The sequence below is a fragment of the Triticum dicoccoides genome, chromosome 6A, assembly GCF_002162155.2.
Source record: "Triticum dicoccoides isolate Atlit2015 ecotype Zavitan chromosome 6A, WEW_v2.0, whole genome shotgun sequence".
NCBI lineage: Eukaryota > Viridiplantae > Streptophyta > Magnoliopsida > Poales > Poaceae > Triticum > Triticum dicoccoides.
Window position 1 is genome coordinate 83,016,039 of NC_041390.1, and position 20,497 is coordinate 83,036,535.

Consider the following 20,497-nt stretch of genomic DNA (forward strand, 5'->3'; position numbering starts at 1 on the left):
GGAGCCGCCGGAGGACGGCGCTGAAAGAAGGCCTCTCCTGACGGCGGCTAGGGTTCCAGCCGCCAGGGAGGAGAGAAAAACGCTTGACGTACGCTTTTACTATGTTGCGTAAGGTTGAGTCCTCTCCCACCCCCAATTAACACCTAAGTCCCTGCCTTTTATAAGAATCCCAAAGTGAAATATAGAATTACAGTCGCGTTCAAAACAGATTCTATCTAGAACGAGTCTCACCGTCGCCGGGGAAAAACCACGTGGGGCGCCGTGAGCGTCACAGCCATGACACCACACAGCAACTGGCGCCACGCCACCACCACCAGCAAAATCACGGCCTCTAGCCACCACCCACCAAGCGCTGCTCTCTCGCATCGTTGGCATGCTCCCCATTGGCTTCTCGCCAAGGAAAAACAAGCCCTACAACTACTATACACACGAGAGCACGGAGCGCCTCCCCCATCTCTACTCCGGCCGGTAGTGTCGACGCAGAAGAACCGGGCTTGGGTCGGCTCGAGAAACTTGGAGACGACGACTCTCAACGGTGGTAGTTTCGAGAGAAAGCGACTCGTTGAACAAGTTTTGTGAACTCACCCAAATCCATACGCGTAAGAACCCGGAATTAAAAGTGAAAAACATCAATGAAACCTCACCGACAAACTGAGCTCGGATGGTTACGTTCCTTTGGTGGAACCAGCCCATCAAGATTCAAGAATTAGACCTGACACTGATGAGAACGTGTGTCAAGCATGGTTCTCATGACCTTCTGGAGCAGGGCTACCGACCAAGGCTCGAATCCTGGTTCTTAAAAAAAGGCTCCTCGCAGCGTATACTTGTGTTGTGCAAGCCAGCGTGTTCGCTGCATATACTTGCGCCGCACAAGCCAGCGTTCGGGGCCTTTTTTCCACCTTATAATGCAGTGCCTTTGAGATATCTTTCTTCTTTGGTCGACTTTTTTGTAAGACTTACATCGATGCTCGTATTTTTTAGATTTATTTAGTCTTTCAACGGCTTTTGCTTAGTGAGAGGAGACGTCCTATTGATTTTCAAGATGTGACGTCGGCTCAATACCTCAGAGGTACCGATAGAGATAGGATGTGCACCTGTGCAATGATAAGACTGAGTGTAGGTGGGCACCTGCGATTAATTTGTGTTACTAAAAAAACGAAACCTCGCCCAACTGCGGCGTACGACGACGAGCTGCGACGGGACAAAACGCACAGTCCGGTAGACGACCCAGCGTACCATGGGCTCAGCTCCACTGCTCCAACAGTAAACTACTCTCCGATTATCTCTCGCGCACAGCAGCGCAGGCGGGCATAAATTCCAGCTGCTGCCTCCCCTTTCTTCCCCAGCCCAACCCCCTCCCCCTCCTCGAGAAAGAGCACGGCCATCCCCCGCCCGCCTCCAGTCGAGAAGCCCACCACCATTGGCGGTAGACGGTAGACAGTATACATGGAGGTGGAGACTGCGATGCCTCCTCCGGCGGCCGGGCCGGACCGCGTGGAGACCGCCTCGCGGGAGCCGAGCCGCACGGGGGCCTCCTCCTCGCCGTCGCCGGCGGCCGGAGGCGAAGCGAATGGCGCGGCGACCAAGGTGCAGAAGGTCTACCGGAGCTACCGGACCAGGCGCAAGCTCGCCGACTCCGCCGTCGTCGTCGAGGAGCTCTGGTAACCAGATCCTATCCAATTCCACAAAAGGAAAACATTACTGCTCTGTTTCTTTTCTTCCACTTGGTGGTCTGATAATTTCGGTCAAGAAAATCGCCCAACCCCCCTTTCTTTCTTGGGATTCTGCCCTTTTCTTGGCTGTTGCCCTCTCGCGAGCCTGATTTTGGGTGCCGTCGATGCCTGATTTGCTCTGTCTTGATGGTTACGGGCGCTGAAAATTCACCGGTCTTCTCTGGTTTGGATTGGTCAAGGTGGCAAGCGCTGGACTTCGCGCGGCTCAACCACAGCACCGTCTCCTTCTACGACGACCCGGAGCCGGAGACCGCCGCCTCGCGCTGGAACCGCGTCAGCCTCAACGCATCCAAGGTCTCGACACATCCCCTTCCCATGCACCATCAATCGCCAGCACAAGGCAGCTCGCCATGATGGCCTTTTCCCCGCAAGAAAGCCATTCTCTTTTTTTACTGTAATTCTCCGTAATTTTAACCCCAACGCATGTTCATGAGCATGTTGCAGGTGGGGCAGGGTTTATCCAAGGACGCCAAGGCTCTCAAGCTGGCTTTCCAGCACTGGATCGAGGCTGTGAGTACAAAAATATCCTACGCATCTACTACTGTTTTTTAATCTAATTTTGGCAGTAGTATTGTACGGCAGTAGTATTGTAGTACTTGCTGCTTTTCTATGCTCTCCAAATGTGTGTGTGAAAGGAATAAGCTTCCCAGTATCAGTTGATCAGACTGTCAGTCAGCTCTGAACATCGATGATAGAAGTTCCACAGCTTGCCCTCATCTTTACTTGGACTTCTATTTGCAAAAAATTGAGATCCGTCTGTCATATTCTTGTAGATTGATCCAAGACATAGGTACGGGCATAACCTGCATTTCTACTATGATGTCTGGTGCCAGACCCAGGCTGGCCAGCCCTTCTTCTACTGGTAAGAATATGGCTGCCATTGTGCATATGAAAATCTCTCTGTTCAGACGAAATCATGCAAATCAATATGTAGTCCCCATTTTCCCACAGGATAAGTCTTGATAAATTTTGCACGGAAACTGATAGTCTTTTACTCTTTTTCTTTTTGCATATGCAGGCTTGATATTGGTGAGGGAAAAGATGTAGATCTTCCAGAATGTCCAAGGGCTCGGCTGAAGAAGCAATGCATAAGATATCTTGGTCCGGTAAGATCATTTGCATAATGGGTGCCATCTTTATCCTTTCTTACTGAAAATATTCCAATGAGAGCTGCGTCGTCTACTTCAGAGTGCTAAATTCATTCAACGCTCAAGTTTCTTCAGCAAGCCTCGGTTGCGATTAAGAAATACCACTGACTTTGTGTTTCTCATGTTCACCTTCTAGAATATGTTTTGCTCATAATGAGAACATGGGTTATGTTGGCATGGGTGCCGAATCTAGAGACAACAGTGAAGGGCAGGCACCATGCTAAGCGCTGTCACGTGCAGGAGTCACTATTGAACCTAACAATAACATGATCAATTGATAAAGGAGTTAGGAAACAGATGGATTAAAATAGGAAGATGTTGATATGGTTTTCTTGGAATGATGATATTTAGTTAGGCAAGAGATAGCCTAATTTCGACAGCGATTAGGCCCTGCTGGCATCTACATGAGGGCAAGTGACCTATCCTTGGTCTCTGCACTTTTTGCAGTGCGCTGCACGTGACATATTCCCTCTGTCCAGAATTATAAGGCACACACATGCTTCTCAAATTTATTTATCTATTGGATTACGTTATACAAAAATCAATATCGCTGGTATCAATTTGTATGAGATAATCCATATAGTTGGGCAAATCGTTGGTCAAAGTTTCATAAGTCTTGAGTTATGTATAATACTTTATACATATGAGGTTATAGAACTCCCTAGCCTGTGCCATTAATACTTCTCTTCAATTGTTTATCTTAACCACAGCACGCCAACATGTTCAGATTAGTCGTAGCATATTGCCACATGAAAGTTTAGAAGAAAATCGTTGAGCATGAACTCCTGTAACAGCTGTCTGATGTTTTGCAGCAAGAGCGCGAGTTCTATGAATACATCATTAAAGAGGGAAAGATTATCCACCAGATATCTGGTGAGGCACTAGATACAAGCCAGGGCCCTAAAGGGACAAAATGGATTTTTGTTATGAGCACCGCAAAGAAACTTTATGCTGGGCAGGTTGTTTGATAACTCACAAAATTTTACTGCTGCTGAGAACTGTTAAGTTATGTTTTCAAAGGTTAGCTTCACTAAATGTTTAACTTGTATGCTTATTTCTATATCCAGAAAGAGAGAGGTGTATTCCAGCACTCCAGCTTTTTAGCAGGAGGTGCTACTATCGCTGCTGGAAGGTTTACTGCAGAAAATGGAGTTATCAAGGTATTATCGAGAACCACCATCGTATCTAAGTGCTAGTACTATTTAAGCAAAGATTTCACACTCGGTGATTTGTTACTTAAATAATTGTATCCATATCCCAAGTCACTTCATACTCATAATTTTGTTCTTGTGCTTTCTCACTGGATGCATTATGCTAATCTTATGCTTTGATGATCTCTTCTCATTTCAGTCCATCTGGGCTTATAGTGGACATTACAAACCGAGTGCTGAGAACCTTAGCAACTTCATGAGCTTTCTAGAAGAGAATGGAGTTGATCTGAAAGAAGTTGAGGTATACTCTTTCCGGGCCAGCTGAATCTGAACACGCTCCTATGTTACCAAATGTAAGACGATTCACTTAACCAACTTATTTTTGCATATTCAGGTACGCTCATCCACCAAGGAAGACTACTATGAAGATCCAGTGCTTAATAGCAAACAGAACCCTGCTGCGGCTGCTATCATGCCATCCAATCCTCCCCAACTGATTCTCCCTTCCAACATGGTAGAAGAAGACAAGGCATCTGGGCCATCTTCTCAGACTGAAGCTGATGAGGTCAACGATAATCTCCGTGTGGAGAAAGCAAGGTCGGCCTACCAAAGAACCTTATCAGGTGGTCTGCAAAGCCCCAGGGATGTCGGCGTCTCCCAGGATGCAATTCTTGAGAGGGCGAACTCCAAGAGCAAGTCAAAATCCTATCAGCTCGGCCACAGGCTGTCCCTGAAATGGAGCACAGGAAATGGTCCGAGAATCGGGTGTGTGAGGGATTACCCAATAGAGCTCAGAATGCAAGCGCTGGAGATGGTACAACTCTCACCAAGAGCGTCGACTCCTCCGGCCTCGTGGAGGGTGCCATCATGCCTGTCCCCCACCTCGCCGACGTCGCCTCTCGTGGCAATGCAGGCCTCCCTGCCCCAGCCAAGTTAGGAACTTGAGTCTAGGCAATAGCTGTGTAGTTCTGCTGCTTCATGTTTGATGGGTGCTGCAAAGGTCAGATGTTTGTGCTTGCTGTTTTTCCTATGTTCCTCGAATCCATTTCTAGCTCAGATGGATCTTGTGAGGATTGTATGAGTTCGAATTCGGTTGAATTGAACTCACAATGTGTGATTGTGCCTTTTTCCCACCAAATGTCACTATTGCAGAAATAGCTTCAGCAGAGTTTTCTGTTTCATAGGTCATAATACGGTACTGTAGTATGTTTGCCTACAACAATCAGAAAACATTCAGGGACAAAAGCTCCAAACCATGATCGAATTTAAGGAAAATCAAGGATCGAATTTAAGGAAGCTCCCTCTGGAACTTTCCGGGGGTGTAGGGAGGGACACTCCAACGGCCAGATTTCTATGTGGGCTATATAAAGCCAACTTTATCTTCCCCAAGGGTATCCTTCCCCGTTATATCGAGTTGAGCTCTTTACTCTTGCTCCATTTTTAAAAGCTCCAAAGCTCTATTTTTTTTAACATAGTACCACCAAATTGATTTGAGTTCCCCGTTGATTTCATTGAGGATTTGTTATTCTTAGATATTTGGACTCTTAGGCGACAGGCGACAAGATCCGGAAGCTCTAGACCAACCAGGAGTGATTTAAGTCTCATCTGTTAGGGATGGCTCAAAGGGAGGATAAAATGAACCACTAGGTGGTGCTCCAAAGCTTTGGCTTCGACACCTTTCTAGCCAGTGGCGGACCTAAAATCATAATCCTAGCAAATACTCCTTAAACAACATTAAGTTAAATATCATCATAATCCTAGCAAATACTCCTTAAACAACATTAAGTTGTCAAACAATTAGTGTCTTAGTGTATATAATAAATTAGATTGCAATTTAGCACTGTCTCTTTCTAGTGAAGATTAGCACTCCCAAAGAGTGAACATCAGGATAAATTCCGTGTTGTCGACTCACTTGTGTTTAGTTCTTTTCCGCATCTTTTACCTACTATTCCCTCCGAAAACTTGTCCCTCAAATGAATGTATCTAGCACCAAGTTAGTGCTAGATTCATCCATTTAAGAGACAAGCTTGGGACAAGTTTTTTCAGACAGAAGGAGTATGTACGTTTGACGGCTTGCTAGCTAGCTAGTTCCTCTGCTTACCTTATTGCTTGTTTGCTTAACATATACTCCTAATTGCATATCTAAAGAACCAACTTTATCAATATCCTAAAATTGCCAACTACGTTAACTATCAACCAAGTCAGAGAGTATTCATCAAACTACCCCGTGGGTGAAGGATCATTTTCTCTGTTTTCTTTCACATTTATGGACTCAATTGAATCATTGAGATCTGAAGTAGGGAGAAGTTGATTTTTAAGATGGGGTGGCCATTCGCCCGCATTTGCATTCATTGAGGCAGGGCAGAGGGTCCTACAGCAATGGTATAGGACAAAAGCCAAAGCCAAAAGCACATAAATAGATGCTTTTTGGCTCATAAGCCAAAATCCAAAATCAAAGTTAAGCCTAACTAAACACCTCCACATTAAAGGCTCAAACTAACATCTCCACAGGACAGATAACAACATATTCTGGTGAGACATCGTAATCATCATCATCATCTGTGTTTCTGTTGGGTTCATGACACTAAACGTGCACAGCAACACAGAATCTAAGCCATCAACGGACATGTGGCAACCGTATAATCTTACACTGACCGGAGAAACAAGAATAACATGACCACGAGAGTCTTAGACAGCAACGCTTAATCCGACACAACAGAGAGTCCAAGCTACAAGAATGGGTAACAACACCGAAAACAGCACCTAGCACCTGCCGGCACTCGTAGACATTCACTACCTATCTTTCAGCTCTAGCTCGAACGTCCGCAGCTTCTCCTTTATAGGTGAAAGGAACAACTTCACATCCTTGCAGATCCGCGACTTGTCGTCCCATTCGAGGGTATCGGTGAACCTCACTTCTGCCTGAAATCAGAAGGGATTGTTTGAGACAACCAGTACCCAGTAATTGATTATAAATGGTACAGGCACTATAGAGAACAGTAGTGGTTATTTGTACCTCGAGGTCATCAAGCTCACCAAATGAAAACTCGGGGATGTCTATATGGCCAGTGACCTTCTTCTTCTCTTCCTTGACTAGCCATTCACCTATTAGCATTACGGCAAACGAGTTAGCGACAACGGAGTAATGCATATTTTAAATAAATGAAGTGATGCAATGTTTGGCATGATATATGCTTTACCTTTAAATCTCAAGCTCAGTTCATAATTATAACCTACTCTCTTCTTATTACGGACCGTTACTAGAAATGCCTGTTAAACCACCAAGGATATGGTTAGTTGTTTAAACTACACATGACAGGATTACTTCGTGCAAAAAGGTTATCAGGTTATGAAAAATAGTTATGAATTGATGGAATTGAACGTTCTTGTCAGACATTGTGCTTACATCGCCTGAGCATTTGGACACTTCATCAATGGATGCCTTCCCCGTGGAGAAATCCAGTGAACCCAAAGAACCCAGCAAATCCTACAGTACATATGAGCTAATAACTATCAGAGAAATTTAATACAATGGAAACATCAGTGAACTATTTTAGACAAGCATTTTGTAAACAGCTGGCTGCTAAACCACGCACCTTTATCCTACCATTAGCCCATGAATTGAGGTTCTTTTCCTCCCATGTTCCAGCCTGCAAGTGCAAACGTGAAAAATATCAGAAAATAGTAGATTGGCAATTAGCAGTATAACCATCCCAGAAGATAACGGTATCAAAAAAATAGGCAGCTACAGCAACTACCAAAAAACGCCAAAGGTAATAGAACTAAAGCTGGACAGTTTGCAGATGGTATGAGTCAGCAATAGAAGTAAATTTGTCCAAACAACTCAAAACTCGGAAGTTATAAGGCTGTTCCTGAATTTCTTGAGGCCGCCGTAAGTGTACTCCATATCTCTATTTAACTCAAGAGAATCATAGATTATTACTAGTAAGAAGCCGGCCACAGCTCCTCTAAATGTACAAGACCACAGTATCGTCCTAGTAGTTCAAACCCCAGCGTAATCAGATCTCTTTCCCCTTTGCATATTTATTCCTCTATTTATGCAATTGTAAAACTAGTACTATGAGCTATAGCAGAGCTGTAGAGTGCACCAAAGTTTATGTACTGCAAAGCTAGTCTTTGTTGCCAAACTTCCAAGAACACAAGAACATTCCCTCTCTTTTTAAATATATTTTGGTTTTGCTGTGACTCTACATCAATATTCAATAGTTTTAATTTTTTTTTAAGCAGGAACACTGTTACACTAGCTATATCTAGATAGAATATATAGTGTTGAACAGCAATACTCATGTGTTGCAATGTGCGGCAGTAAACAAATTCCCTGCACGTAGGGTGAATGCACCCCCACAATCCACTGGCGGCAAACTGGAGATTGCAGATTTGCCAATACCAAATCGACTGAGCGGGTTCATGGTGATCGACGGAGGTTTATGGCTGCGAATCGACATATCCCAATGTATAAACGTATGCTAATTATCAGATCATAGGCTCAGAACAAGACATTAATCACAAGAGCTAATTCATGGTATTCCATCCGGCAACGCGGGCAGCCGCCAGTCACCTATCTAGTGGCAGCGCACGTAAGTGTGGAGAGAAGGGCCTCTGACCTGATTCCAGACGGAGCCGAGGGCGTTGGGGTTGCCGCCGCCGCCGTTGGCGGCGGAGGGGTCGAGCTTGCGCGGGACGGGGGGAGGCGCCGCCTCGCCCGTGGCCTGCCGCACCCAGTACCTGTACGACGACTTCTCCGGCGTCCCCGTCTCCGTCGCCGTCACGGTCTCCGTCGCCGCCGCCACGGCCGCCGTCTCCTCCATCGGCGGATTGAGCTGGGGCCCTCGCTCGCTGTAGATCTCTCGGCGGGGGAGGGAGATCGGCGAGGGCGCGCGCCCCTTCTCGGGGGATCGAGAGGCTTCTTCCCCGGGCGGAGGGGAGGAGAGGATTGCCACCAGAAATTTCTGCGCGCGTCGCGGGTCGTATGGGGTATGGGGGCGCTCCAATTTTGACTCTTTTATTCTCCCCCGCGGCGAGTGCCCACGTGCCTCGGGAAGCTTCTCGATTCTTTTCCGGTTTTCTACGCTAGCTACAGTTGGTCCCTAGTGTGGGCCCGCGTGTCAGCGTCGGTGTGGGAGAGGGTTTTTCCTTATTCTGAGTAAGAGGGATATAGAACATAAAAGTGGGGTGACGAAATAAGGTACTGCCTGGCATCTGCTCGGTCAAAATATTACTCTAATACTTTCTATTCTTGAAAAAAATCTAAAGGAATCACACATGCACATGAATGTTGGTTTTAAGTTATAAAGTTATCTTTGATATGCTTAGCTAAAGGATGTTTTAAAATAAAACTATAGAATTTATTGGTATTTTCATTCTATCATTATAGACTTTATTAATTTATTTGTTAATAACTTGAGGATTAATATTTCACTAAGGGGAACATAACACGGAGTCGGAGTAAATAAAATTGCTAATTCTAATTAGGAAAAAAAGAATAAATATCAATCGTTGTAGTATAATTTTGAATACTATAAAAAAGGTAAGATGGGAGGTGGGGGGGATAAAAACTTTTGGATATATTGATTCGGATTAATTGCAAATGCCTCAAGGATGTTGCAAGAACATGTGATCTTCTGCAATACTAAAACAAACATGTTTTCCTCTAATTTTGGTATGTTTTTTGAAAAACACAAAGTTGCAGATATTCTGACGTAAAAATGTGTGTACATAGTATACTACTGACCATGTTTTGAAATATTTTTTCTTATTTTTTTTATTTATATGACCAACATACTAATGTGTTGTGAGAATATACCGATTTTTCTACTTATTCTTTTTACGTATGATTTTTTTGCAGGGAAATTAGAGCTTTTATTCAACTATCATGGGCAATGGGCCGCGCGGGGTGGGGTGGGGAGTCCATCCAGCAAGAATACATGTTTAATTAAAAAAGAAATAAACGATGAGGCTATCTCAGCAAGAATAGACGCCATCAGAGAGCACGAAAACAAGCGCAGGTGTACACCTCTAAACAATCAACTTCAAGAACTACTCGCGTATATCCTCATAGTTTTGTATGAAAATGCAGGGCAAACAGGGAAAGAAGGACCGTATACGGAGTACTTAATACGGTGCAACCCTGCCGCTCCACTTGAGAATGCCTTTTGCAGCTTTGCTCTGCTCTGGCCTCTGGGGGCACATAGGAGTGACAACAACTAAATTGTTATTTCCCAAGCATCGAGAAATATATTTGAGTAGCAAACCCTATGCATGTTTGTGATTCTACAGTAAAGCCACTTGCTTTGCATCCCAGACGAAAGAAACACATTTTGACTACCCTAGCACGAAACTAGATCTGCGTCTCCGCATGTTCACCTCAAGAACAGAAAAGGCAATGTCAAAACTGATGACGAGCTCAGCACCTAAAACCCTAGCACGCACAAGGATTAGCGCGGCAACAACAATAAGTAAAAGATGTTACAAAGCAAAAGCTTGCGAGTTACAGCATGTGCCTGTATCCAGGTTCTAAGATCTGTTTCTTTGACCCAGGTAGCTGGACACACTAAAAAACCAAGCATATGATCGACAATTTCTTCTCTCTCAAAAAACCGACACAGAGTATTCTGATTTTCCAACTTATAGACCGACCCAATATGACCGGCCATTGCTGTTATGGATCGGGGATGGAGACGGAGCCACCAGAGCCCACTCGTACCACACCTGAAATAACAGCGGATAAGGATTCATTTATCAAAGGATCGACAGCGATGGAAACCACACTGACCTTGGTGGCACCACAGCATCGCCAAAAGTGCACTTCTATGGGCGACTCTGACGGCACGTATATGGGCTTCCTCAGTGGGAAAAAGATTGGGAACCTGGCAATGTTCATAATATGTCAAAATTATGACTAAATTGCAGGATTTGGAAAATATTGCTGCTGGTTTTTAAGAGCAGTGGGTTGACAGTTTGCTACTTACCAGCTAAACATGTTTGGTGTACATGTGTTCGGCTCAATTCCTAGATGGACATCTTTATATAGTACGGCATCAAAATATCCAGCGAATCCTGCCAAAATGATTGGATAAGTAGAGTTAGAGTGATATATGAATAGCTTTACAGAATAGAAAACTGAATGGCAAGTACAGCTGCATACCGTGCACAAGGCATGATCCCGTGTCTTGTGGTAGTTCAAACTGTAACTTGGTATACCTTTGGTTGGTGGCCTTTGGTGAGAAGTTTGGATGTGCGAAAGAGAAAACCTGCTCATTTAAAGGTGATCATCAGATGTCGTTATGAAAATAGTTATTGGAGGAAGGCATGATCAATGAAGGGCATATTGAGCAGAAAGTGCAGTCTCTCACCTCTTGTGGAGGTGCAAGTCTTGCTACTCGGTGTAGCTTGACAACATATGCCGTTTCAAAATGTGCAATATCTTTGTGTGCTTTAATCTGCAAAAACCAAGTCGCTTCAAGCTCTATTGAAACTTTGCAGATACCACACTGAGATGGCATAAGCACTTACATCATTGTGTAGTTTCGATGCAGTTACTGGTTGGATAAAGCTTGTGTAACTGCAGCAGAACACATGAAAACAATCAAATAATAAGAAATATGAGGATACCTAGGATCGAAAGAATGCAGAGAAGTTCAATTATATAATAATAATGCAAAAAGGGAAAAAGGTCAGTACGATGAAGGAATAGAAATCCCATCAGGCTTCAAGAATCTTTGGGCACCATCTAGACACTCAGGAGATAACTCATTATCACCAAAGGACCCAAGCAACTCGCTGACCTGTTCATAATTGCATGTGAGATTGTTAAGACATAGTTGTGACTGCCTGGTAAGAGATTTGAAATGTCACTTTCGAACAAAGTATCAGCATACCAAAATATCAGCTTTTTCAGGAGCATCCCAGCACCGCATGTCACTAGAAATAATAGTAACCATGCTTTCCCACCCTTCCAATTTGATCAAACTCTGCACCGGTGCCCAAAAACCAATCAGATCATCATATAATATATTTTTATTAACGCAGCAAGGCAAAAACAGACTACCAACACAATGATAGGGAAAAAGAGATGCATCAATGATCCCTAAACTGACAAGCTTACACCCCTGTCTAATGGAATAACTTGAAAACTGAAAATATAAGAACTCACATGAAGAGTAATAACTGCGTTAGGATTTTTCTCCACTGCATATACTTTTAGCGTCCGACCAGTTTCTTCTGCAGCCTGCATTTAATATGAAAGCCTATTTAGCTTCCTGGACAATATGAACAAAGAAGTTTTCTTCGACAAAAAATACAGGCACGTTATTTAAACACCAGCAAATTTATCAAAGTTTGTGGTAACACCCCAAGTGTCAGGAGCAAAAGAACTCACCTGCAATGATGCTCTTACGAGAGGCCCTCGGCCTGCTCCAACAACCATCAAGACCTTTGTGGAACAGCGAATAATTAGATGATTAAATACTAAATATAACATTAAAATAAAAATGTAGGTTTAATATGAGTGGTGCAGGAAATAAGCTCCAGTGAGCTGTTTACAATTTCAGCCTAGGAATATTACAAATAAAACAGGCATAACGCTGGATTGGCTACAGATGCAGAAGAGGCAATGCATAAACAAGATATGAATGCATGCTTTTGCCAACTCATGGCCCTATGAATCACTGTTTAAAGAGATTCAAGTATGGAGTGCAACCATTTTATATAGGAAAAAGATTACAAAGTTCAGGGCCAATCGTACCGTCCTAGCTGTGGAAACTTCATCATCTGAGACCTTATCAACCAACGCCTTAGCGATTGCTCTTTGATACTGTTCATATGATGTAAAAAAGGAATTAGCAATGAGATCGATACTGGTATGAAGAGTGCTGTTAGACTGACCAACCAGCCAAAAAAATAGAATTCCAGACTACCTAGTTTATAAAGAAGGGCTGGATTTTTTATCCTTGATTTATTTACAAAACCTGGTTCATTAGCTATTAAGTGCTAATGTTAAAAATGTGATAGCTGAAGCATGCATCCATAAATCTCAAGATTGATCTTGTGCCAGTTATAGTAATTCTCAAATACTTTCAGGGTGTACTGACTAGTAGAAGAACCATGATATAGTCAATAGTTTGGAAGAAATAAATGAGAACGTATTTTTAGATACTTCAATTTAATAGCTAACTTTCTTCTCACAATGTATTGACGGAAACTATTGACAAAAGTGAAGGCAATGTTGCTTCTTCAAAATGTATAGCATTAAAGATAGACAGATTCCAAGTATATGACAGTAACCTGTGTATACTTCACAGTGTCTTTCTCGAAAGTCTCATACGTCTGAGCTTCCAAATTATCCATCAGAGGCTGCCAAAATAAATAAATAGACAAGTTATGAGGAAGTGAATGCCACATTCATTGTAATGGAGTTAAAAAGGAGACCCATGCCCCATAACTTCACGAGAAAGAATAATTTCTTTCAGGTGATTAGAACTTGAGAATAAGCGAAACAGTAATTACCTGGAGAGGAGATTGCAAGAAATCCCTATAGTTGATCTGGAGTAAGGCAAATAACATAAGATCAAGGAAGATGCCAGTGAATAAGATAAATAATGGGTCATGAGAGAGAGGAAGTCTACTAGAGTGGATACCTCAAAGCGTTCTTGCTCAGGAAGTGGATCCATCCTCTGATAGAGGTAGGCCATGTAGTCAAGGTACGGGCTCAATGCATGCTGAGTGGGGGTATCTGAAGTAACAATTTAGGCATGAGTGAGTCACATTTTAATGGAAATAAATGGCACTTTTGCAGCAAGTATCACAAGTCGAGGCATATAGTTCAGAGAGCAGGAAAATAATACTTGACACATTTCTCATATTAAAAAGGAGAAATTAAGTTTGATCTCTTCGCAGAGTTTACTTTTTAGAGTACGGCAGTCACTTTAAATGTATGTAATGAAAACATTGTTTACATAATCATGTGCAAGTTAAAGACCCTCTGAACTATAACAAATCTGAAAGTTCACAGGAGTTACCTTCGGTGTGGTTTTCATCACGTGAGAGCACTCCTTCAGATACTTGGGAAACATTATGATTTGATCTCCCAGAGATAATTACCTAAACAAAATCAGAATTCAGGGCTTCAGGCAGAACACGACATACACATCAATTGCCTCTCGAGCTTAGAAGGAGGGCAGGTATTGCCGTATTGTATTGCGCCATTAATTCAAAAGGCTATGCTGTTATGTGAAGAAGAAAAATGCTTTAATATAAAGAAGCATAATAAAGAACCTACCTGAACTGAATGGTTAAAAAAACCAGTAAGCAGAGTCTGGTGGCGTTTGGACAAGCAAGGATAACCTCTTGCATTTGTTAGAAAAGCCTGCAGATGGAAAATTATTTAGTGCTGCAAACATGCACGGCCTATTGTAATACCCCAGGAGGGAGGTGATTGCACATCAAGATGGACTGATTAAGTTGTATGATTACATCTGTTTGAAGAATCGCAGCTCTTACAGGCTCCCCAAACCAGCGCCCTAGAGAGTTCATTGATGGCAGCGAGCTCCTGATAAGTGAATAGACAACATTTTTAAGGGATACCAAAGCTTTAGCATTATAGATGAAATTACTAAATTAGAGTGAAATCTTTATTTTGCAAGAAATTTTTTGGTGTGACAATGCAAGATCATCACTTACAAGATATCAAGTGCTACATACAGTTGACTGCTATGCTCGCATAACAGTCTGAATGAATTCCACCATTCCCACGAGTCTACTGTTTCACTCTGTAATTTAAGAAAACAAATAACAATTGAGTTACGCAGCAGTGTGTATACTTAGCCATCAACAGACTGCAGCATTTTGCTCTGGCAGACAAACGCCTAGCCAGCTTGCTAGCCTTGAATGCGCGCTAGGCACCCCCTGCTAGGCTTGGTAGAACAAACATTTACCGTGGGGTTATTATTATTTACTTTGTCACGGTCTTCTTCCATAGATTCAGACTTCTCCAGAGGTATCCTAAGCCACAACTTAAGAAAGAAACAGAGCAAATAAAAGTTAGATGTCGACAAAGTATTTTAAAATAAGGCACCTATTCAACAACTGAAAGATGAAATTGGATAGGGAGGGCGATACCTGCATATTGGTCAGGCCTTGCAAAATATTATTTACAACTCTAGCATAATTGGCACAGGTCGATCTCTTGGGAGGAGGAATAACGCACGCCTGCAAGGAAATGCGCCACGAATTCAGATCTTTTGTAGAGACTTGTTTTCTAATAATGCATAAGAAGCTTAATAAAGTAATGCAGTTAAGGAATCCAAGGACGGTCAACTGGACAGGAATTATCCATGTTTCTAGTTCTTCAGAGTCGATAGGCACCCCAACAATGTTGAACGGCATAACTAGATAATTCATACTCCCTCCATCCGGAATTACTTTCACAGGAATGGATGTATCTAGATGTATTTTAGTTTTATAAATACATTCATTTCTATCCATTTGCCGTGACAAGTAATTTCGGATGGAGGGAGTATGTTATTGCAGTTACCATTTACAGTGCTCGGTGTAATACTAATAAATAATCTGTAAAACCAACTGATTGAAATTAGACTGATAGAAACAAATAATGAGCAATGTGTTGTCGAGTGGATGGACCTGCAAGGAGAGATGAGTCGCCCAGGCGATCTCCTGCTTAAGCGTGAGCTCCGAGTCGAGCCGGAGCTGCTCGTCCTCGGAATCCAAATCAATCCACTCGCTGATCTTCCCGACGATGTGGCTGCTCCACTGGGACGGGCTGAGGACGAGGTCCGAGGCCGCCACCGGCAGGACGGCGCCGGGCGTGGGCCGGTAGTCGGGATCGACCTGCACAGAGAGGGGCAAGGCAGATAAGCCTCCGTTTCAGAGGGAGGACGCGAGAAAACGGCGGCGGCGGTAGCAGCGGGAGAGAGGGAGACTCACGAGCGGGGCGAGGAGGAAGTCGAAGGCGGAGGAGAGGGAGTGGGTGAGGACGGCGGGGAGGCCGTCGCCGGCGGGGAAGTCGAGCACCTCGACCCCGCAGTAGCGGGAGTCGCTCTTGTCCCCGGCGCGCTGCCCCAGCGGCATCTTCGCCCGGTTTGTGTGCTGCCGGTGGCTGGCGCCGCCGCCGGAGGAGGAGGGGGAGGGGGTTAGTCGGGCTAGGGTTTAGGGTTTTGGTCGGCAGAGAAGAGGGACGAACGCCCGTCGTTTGGCGGCTCTCTTTTCTCTGGCCTCGCTTTTGTTTCTTGTTTTTTTTTCGCTCCTTTTTTCCTGGGTGGATGTATGGATATGAGCACGAGCACATGGTGTTCGATTTCTATACTAGCAGGCGGAAAGTCTCGTTCATTCGATTGTGAGAGCCTCAACGTTTCAAATTTTTTGAAATTTTATTGAATCATTATGTGGCTAGCACAAAATATTACTCCCTCCTTCCATCTATATAGGGCCTAATGCGTTTTTCGAGGCTAACATTGATCAAATATTAGAGCAATAATATATGACATGCAACTTACACAAAGCACATCGTTAAATTCGTATGTGAAAGGATCTTTTAATGATATAATTTTCAGATTGTGCATGTCATGTACTATTAATCTTGTCAATAGTCAAAGGCGGTCTTAAAAAACGCATTAGGCCCTATATAGATGGAAGGAGGGAGTAGACTTTTAGTAAGACCTTATATTTTGAGATAGCGAGTGCTTAGGCCCCGGCGCGCCGGCCCAATAGTTGGGCTGGTCGCACCCCAGCTGCTCGATGCAACGAGCCCTACCGTCCGATCTTGCTCGCGTTGACTTGCCCCATCTCGTACTTTCTTTCCTCACGCTGCGCGCATTGCCCTCCCTCGCCTGGACATCCTCCCACCCGCTAGCCACCAGCCCACCGCCCCCTCGCCTGGATCTCCTTCCTCCATCGCCCCACACTGCTGGATGCGCTCGCCATCCTCATCGCCGTCGGTCATCGTCACATCATTCGTCATCGCCGGTACAGCGGGAAAGCCCCCCCCCCCTCATAGCAAAAATGGCGTCGTCTTGTAGCACGCCAACACCCTCTGTCGTTGCAGCACCTAGCAGTCGCCGTCATAGCACATCCATCGCTGCACTGTCGTGCCGCTGGCCGCAGCTCTCAATGTCACCGCTCGCGCCATTGGCGTATTAGTTGAAGCTTTTCTCACACCGACCGAAGCTTTTCCCATGTCGTTTGAAGCTTTTTTCGCGGATTGAAGCTTTCCACCATGTTGATTGAAGCTTTTTTCATCTACGATGGAAGCTTGTTTTGTAAACGGTTGCAACTTTTTTCGTCTTGCAGTGCCCGGTTGAAACTTTGTATATCTTTTGGTTGAAGCTTTTTTTGTAACAGTTGCAACTTTTCAATTTAACAGTGGCTGGTTGAAGCTTCCCCGTTGATGGTTGAAGCATTTTTGTCAACGGTTGCAACACTTGTATCGGTGGTTGTAGCCTTTTTTGTCTCTGGTTCCAACTTTTGCCGGTGCACCGTGGTCGATTGTAGCCTTTTCTAGCTTTCGTCAAAGCCGGTTGTAGCATTGCCCTCATCGTCGTTTCACAGCACCGTTTCGGTTGAGGCAAAAAAAAAGGTCGTCGCTGGAGCGCCGCCGCCAGCTACAGAAGCCCGACAAGGAAGCTTGGACCACAGCTGGCCCTTGGCGCTTGGTTGTAGCAGGGGAAGGGGAGCACGCGGGGTGAGAGCCTGGGATGTGCGGCCGCATGCTGAGGAAGAAGCGGAGGAGCAGCAGGCACAAGAGGGTAGCATGTGCGACAGGAAGAGAGAGAGAAAGAATATGCGAGAGGTGGAAGAAAGAGAATATAGGCAACATAGATGGGCCCCGCATCGTACACATGTCGTCGGTTGCTTCGCTAGAAGCGTCCACGCGTGAACGCGTCAGGCGCAACGTTCGGTCGATGCCCCGGCCACAAACATTTTCCAATATAGAATGTAGTCCCTCCGATCAGAATTAATTGACAAAAGAGTAGTACTTATTTGTTCGCGAGTTGTGTCTGGAAATATTGGTTATGTGAAGTTTAGTACGTAGTTGCAGTTTACATAAAGTTTTCACAAGATGAAAAGAAATAGAAACACTGATTTAGTTTTGGTCTCTCAAATACTAGTGAAGTATAAATTAACCAGTTAACTCTGAAACCGAGTAGTTTACATTTTTCTTTGCATGTTATACGGTCAATGCAAGCATAGAAATACACCGTTGCGTTGAGAATGCTAGACTTACGGACGTATTCTAGCAGGATTTCTGTTACGGACTCACAGAAGAGCTCTGGTTGGAGAAGATTAGGGAGGAGAGGTCCCACCAGCGAAAATCAAGAGGGGCTGGTTGGCGAGAGAGCAATCCGTAAACCCAGTCCGTAGTAGAGTTCTGTAAGTGTAGCATTTTTGCCGTTGCGTTGGTTTTGATTCTAGTGGGTAAAGGTGCAATTACCCTGTGTCTGAACATCTGAGCACAACTCATTTAACTTTATTATATGACTCCAAAGTGAATATCTTGCTCTCTCAAATCTTAGTTCTTTGCAGATCTAGTTTTATATATGTAAAGGATAATGTTGGTTATGACGTGGTTATGGTTTGCCAAATGGCATCCAGTGGACAAATGAAACCTTAATTAAATATATGAAACTTTAAAAGAGATCAAGCAATAGACTAAAGAAATAACATAAATATTTCTGAAATACTACCACATTTTCTCGCAAGAAAACCATGGATTTCAGTGAAGGTTTTCCCTAACTTCCCTAGGAAATTGCTGATTTCTAATGTATCTTGCTTCCCTAGTTTATTTACATTAATTTCCTTTTTAGAACTATTTTAAGAAATCAGAAACATTGGTTTTAATAATAATTGGTTTCCTAGAAAACCAAGTTTTATTTCGTTCGTATTTCCAGTTCTTAGGACAGCTTCATGCACTAGGGGGTATTTCTTCTGTTTTTTATGAAATTATTATCTCCCTTATTTTGATTTTTATGTGTTTTATAGGCTTAAAATTGTGTTTTAATGTTATATTTATCATCATTTTTTAGTTCTTTGTGATTAAGTATCATCAGTGCAAATTCATTGGTGGCTAGCTAAATACTCGTGCGTTGTAACGGGGGCAAACTTTATTCTAGTGGTTCATCATAGAAAAATTTGATCAGTTTGAGATTGAGATATGTTGTGGGAAGGGAATTCATATGCAAAATGTAAGGAAATATATGATGTGTTTGAGATTGTGTACGCACAACTATGTGAGTTGATTTTATTGATTGCTTGTAAGGGACTTCTTGCTATCGACACTTTATTTGATTAGTATTGATTTATTTGCAAGAGATTTCTATCCCCATAAACAAGGAGGTCGGTGTCGGTTCACGGAAAAACAATGTGGTTATCGCGTGGCTTGAAAAAAAATGGTGGGAGAGGGAATGTATCGATGGGAGGGGTGAAAGCGATGGAAGCAAAATCGACAAATGTCCCTTTAATAGTAGAGATGATTAAAATTGCTTTGAGTGGTGGAAGAGATGTAGATAGTTTGATAGATTAAGGGTAACGATTTTTTTTCTATTTCACGGGGAAAAGAGAACACAATTGACTTGAACTTTCCCAATGTTTAAAATAAATTTGTTGGATTTTGAGATAGACAACCGCTCATGTATAGCGCTAGTCTAATATAACATGGACTTTGGTAATCCAAAGATTCTTGCAAAAACAACAATCAAAAGAAAAGTTCTTATTTTCCATTTCATTCATATGACGACTTTACACACACACACATGCTCGGTCTTTGGCGCACTGAGTCTGACACGTCTCCTCCAACTCAGAGTTGGCCAGACGGGCCGGCATGGCATGACACGGCCCGACCCGCCGTAATCATCCTCAAGCCAAGGCCTCCCGCATCCTCGTACCGATTTTGGAGGTTGCGGCTGATTTCTCGTTCTACCCCTCCCCTCCCCCCCGACGAAACGCTCCACGTCTGGCAGGTCTTGTCAGTGGACATGGCGAAGAAGAGATCCAGGAAGCGGGCGAGGAGGAGGAACCCGGTGACCGGCCTCACCGACGACTTCATCATGGAGATCCTGTCGCGGCTGCCTTCTAGGTGTTGGGGAACGTAGTAATTTCAAAAATTTCCTACGCGCATGCAAGATCATGGTGATGCATAGCAATGAGAGGGAAGAGTATCGTCCACGTACCCTCGTAGACCGTAAGCGGGAGCGTTATGAGAACACGGTTGATGTAGTCGAACGTCTTCACGATCCGACCGATCCAAGTACCGAACGCACGGCGAAAGGACATGCGGTGCCCCCATGTGTGGTTTTGGTAATTGATGACAATCTCTATGGACTAACGGTTGCCTTGAGTTATATTTGAAGGATTTGTCCATAGGATTGTCTTGAAGTCCATGTGTTGGTTTCAAGGAGTTTATGAGATGGCCAAAGTGCGTTCCAAGGAATTATCC

The 20,497-nt window shown here is 43.8% G+C and overlaps 3 protein-coding genes across 4 annotated transcripts; 1 reads left to right on the forward strand and 2 right to left on the reverse strand.

The window, feature by feature from the left end:
* Window positions 1-1,318: 1,318 nt before the first annotated feature.
* LOC119315148 (IQ domain-containing protein IQM3-like) lies at window positions 1,319-5,200 on the forward strand. The gene is made up of 9 exons (XM_037589820.1): window positions 1,319-1,661; window positions 1,913-2,027; window positions 2,178-2,243; window positions 2,507-2,595; window positions 2,752-2,839; window positions 3,694-3,840; window positions 3,949-4,041; window positions 4,232-4,333; window positions 4,427-5,200. The coding sequence occupies exons 1-9, from the start codon at window positions 1,447-1,449 to the stop codon at window positions 4,967-4,969; spliced, it is 1,458 nt and encodes a 485-aa protein (XP_037445717.1). The 5' UTR covers window positions 1,319-1,446; the 3' UTR covers window positions 4,970-5,200.
* A 1,329-nt stretch (window positions 5,201-6,529) lies between these two features.
* On the reverse strand, window positions 6,530-9,042 carry LOC119315150. The gene is made up of 6 exons (XM_037589823.1): window positions 8,658-9,042; window positions 7,629-7,682; window positions 7,439-7,519; window positions 7,233-7,302; window positions 7,049-7,137; window positions 6,530-6,954 (listed from the first exon to the last, which is right to left on the reverse strand). Exons 1-6 carry the CDS (start codon window positions 8,859-8,861, stop codon window positions 6,826-6,828), a joined length of 627 nt encoding a protein of 208 aa, XP_037445720.1. The 5' UTR covers window positions 8,862-9,042; the 3' UTR covers window positions 6,530-6,825.
* A 1,422-nt stretch (window positions 9,043-10,464) lies between these two features.
* Window positions 10,465-16,295, reverse strand: LOC119315149 (protein arginine N-methyltransferase 5). Of its 2 annotated transcripts, none has more exons than XM_037589822.1 (22): window positions 15,994-16,295; window positions 15,691-15,897; window positions 15,169-15,258; window positions 15,006-15,062; window positions 14,731-14,819; window positions 14,524-14,599; window positions 14,330-14,416; window positions 14,070-14,151; window positions 13,689-13,783; window positions 13,558-13,593; window positions 13,336-13,404; window positions 12,797-12,865; window positions 12,431-12,484; window positions 12,206-12,280; window positions 11,931-12,023; window positions 11,734-11,837; window positions 11,566-11,614; window positions 11,406-11,492; window positions 11,198-11,303; window positions 11,022-11,109; window positions 10,826-10,919; window positions 10,465-10,761 (listed from the first exon to the last, which is right to left on the reverse strand). In XM_037589822.1, the coding sequence occupies exons 1-22, from the start codon at window positions 16,135-16,137 to the stop codon at window positions 10,678-10,680; spliced, it is 1,935 nt and encodes a 644-aa protein (XP_037445719.1). In that variant the 5' UTR covers window positions 16,138-16,295; the 3' UTR covers window positions 10,465-10,677. The 2 variants fall into 2 exon arrangements, with proteins under 2 accessions (XP_037445719.1, XP_037445718.1); XM_037589821.1 differs by having other exon boundaries at window positions 14,985-15,062.
* Window positions 16,296-20,497: the final 4,202 nt, after the last annotated feature.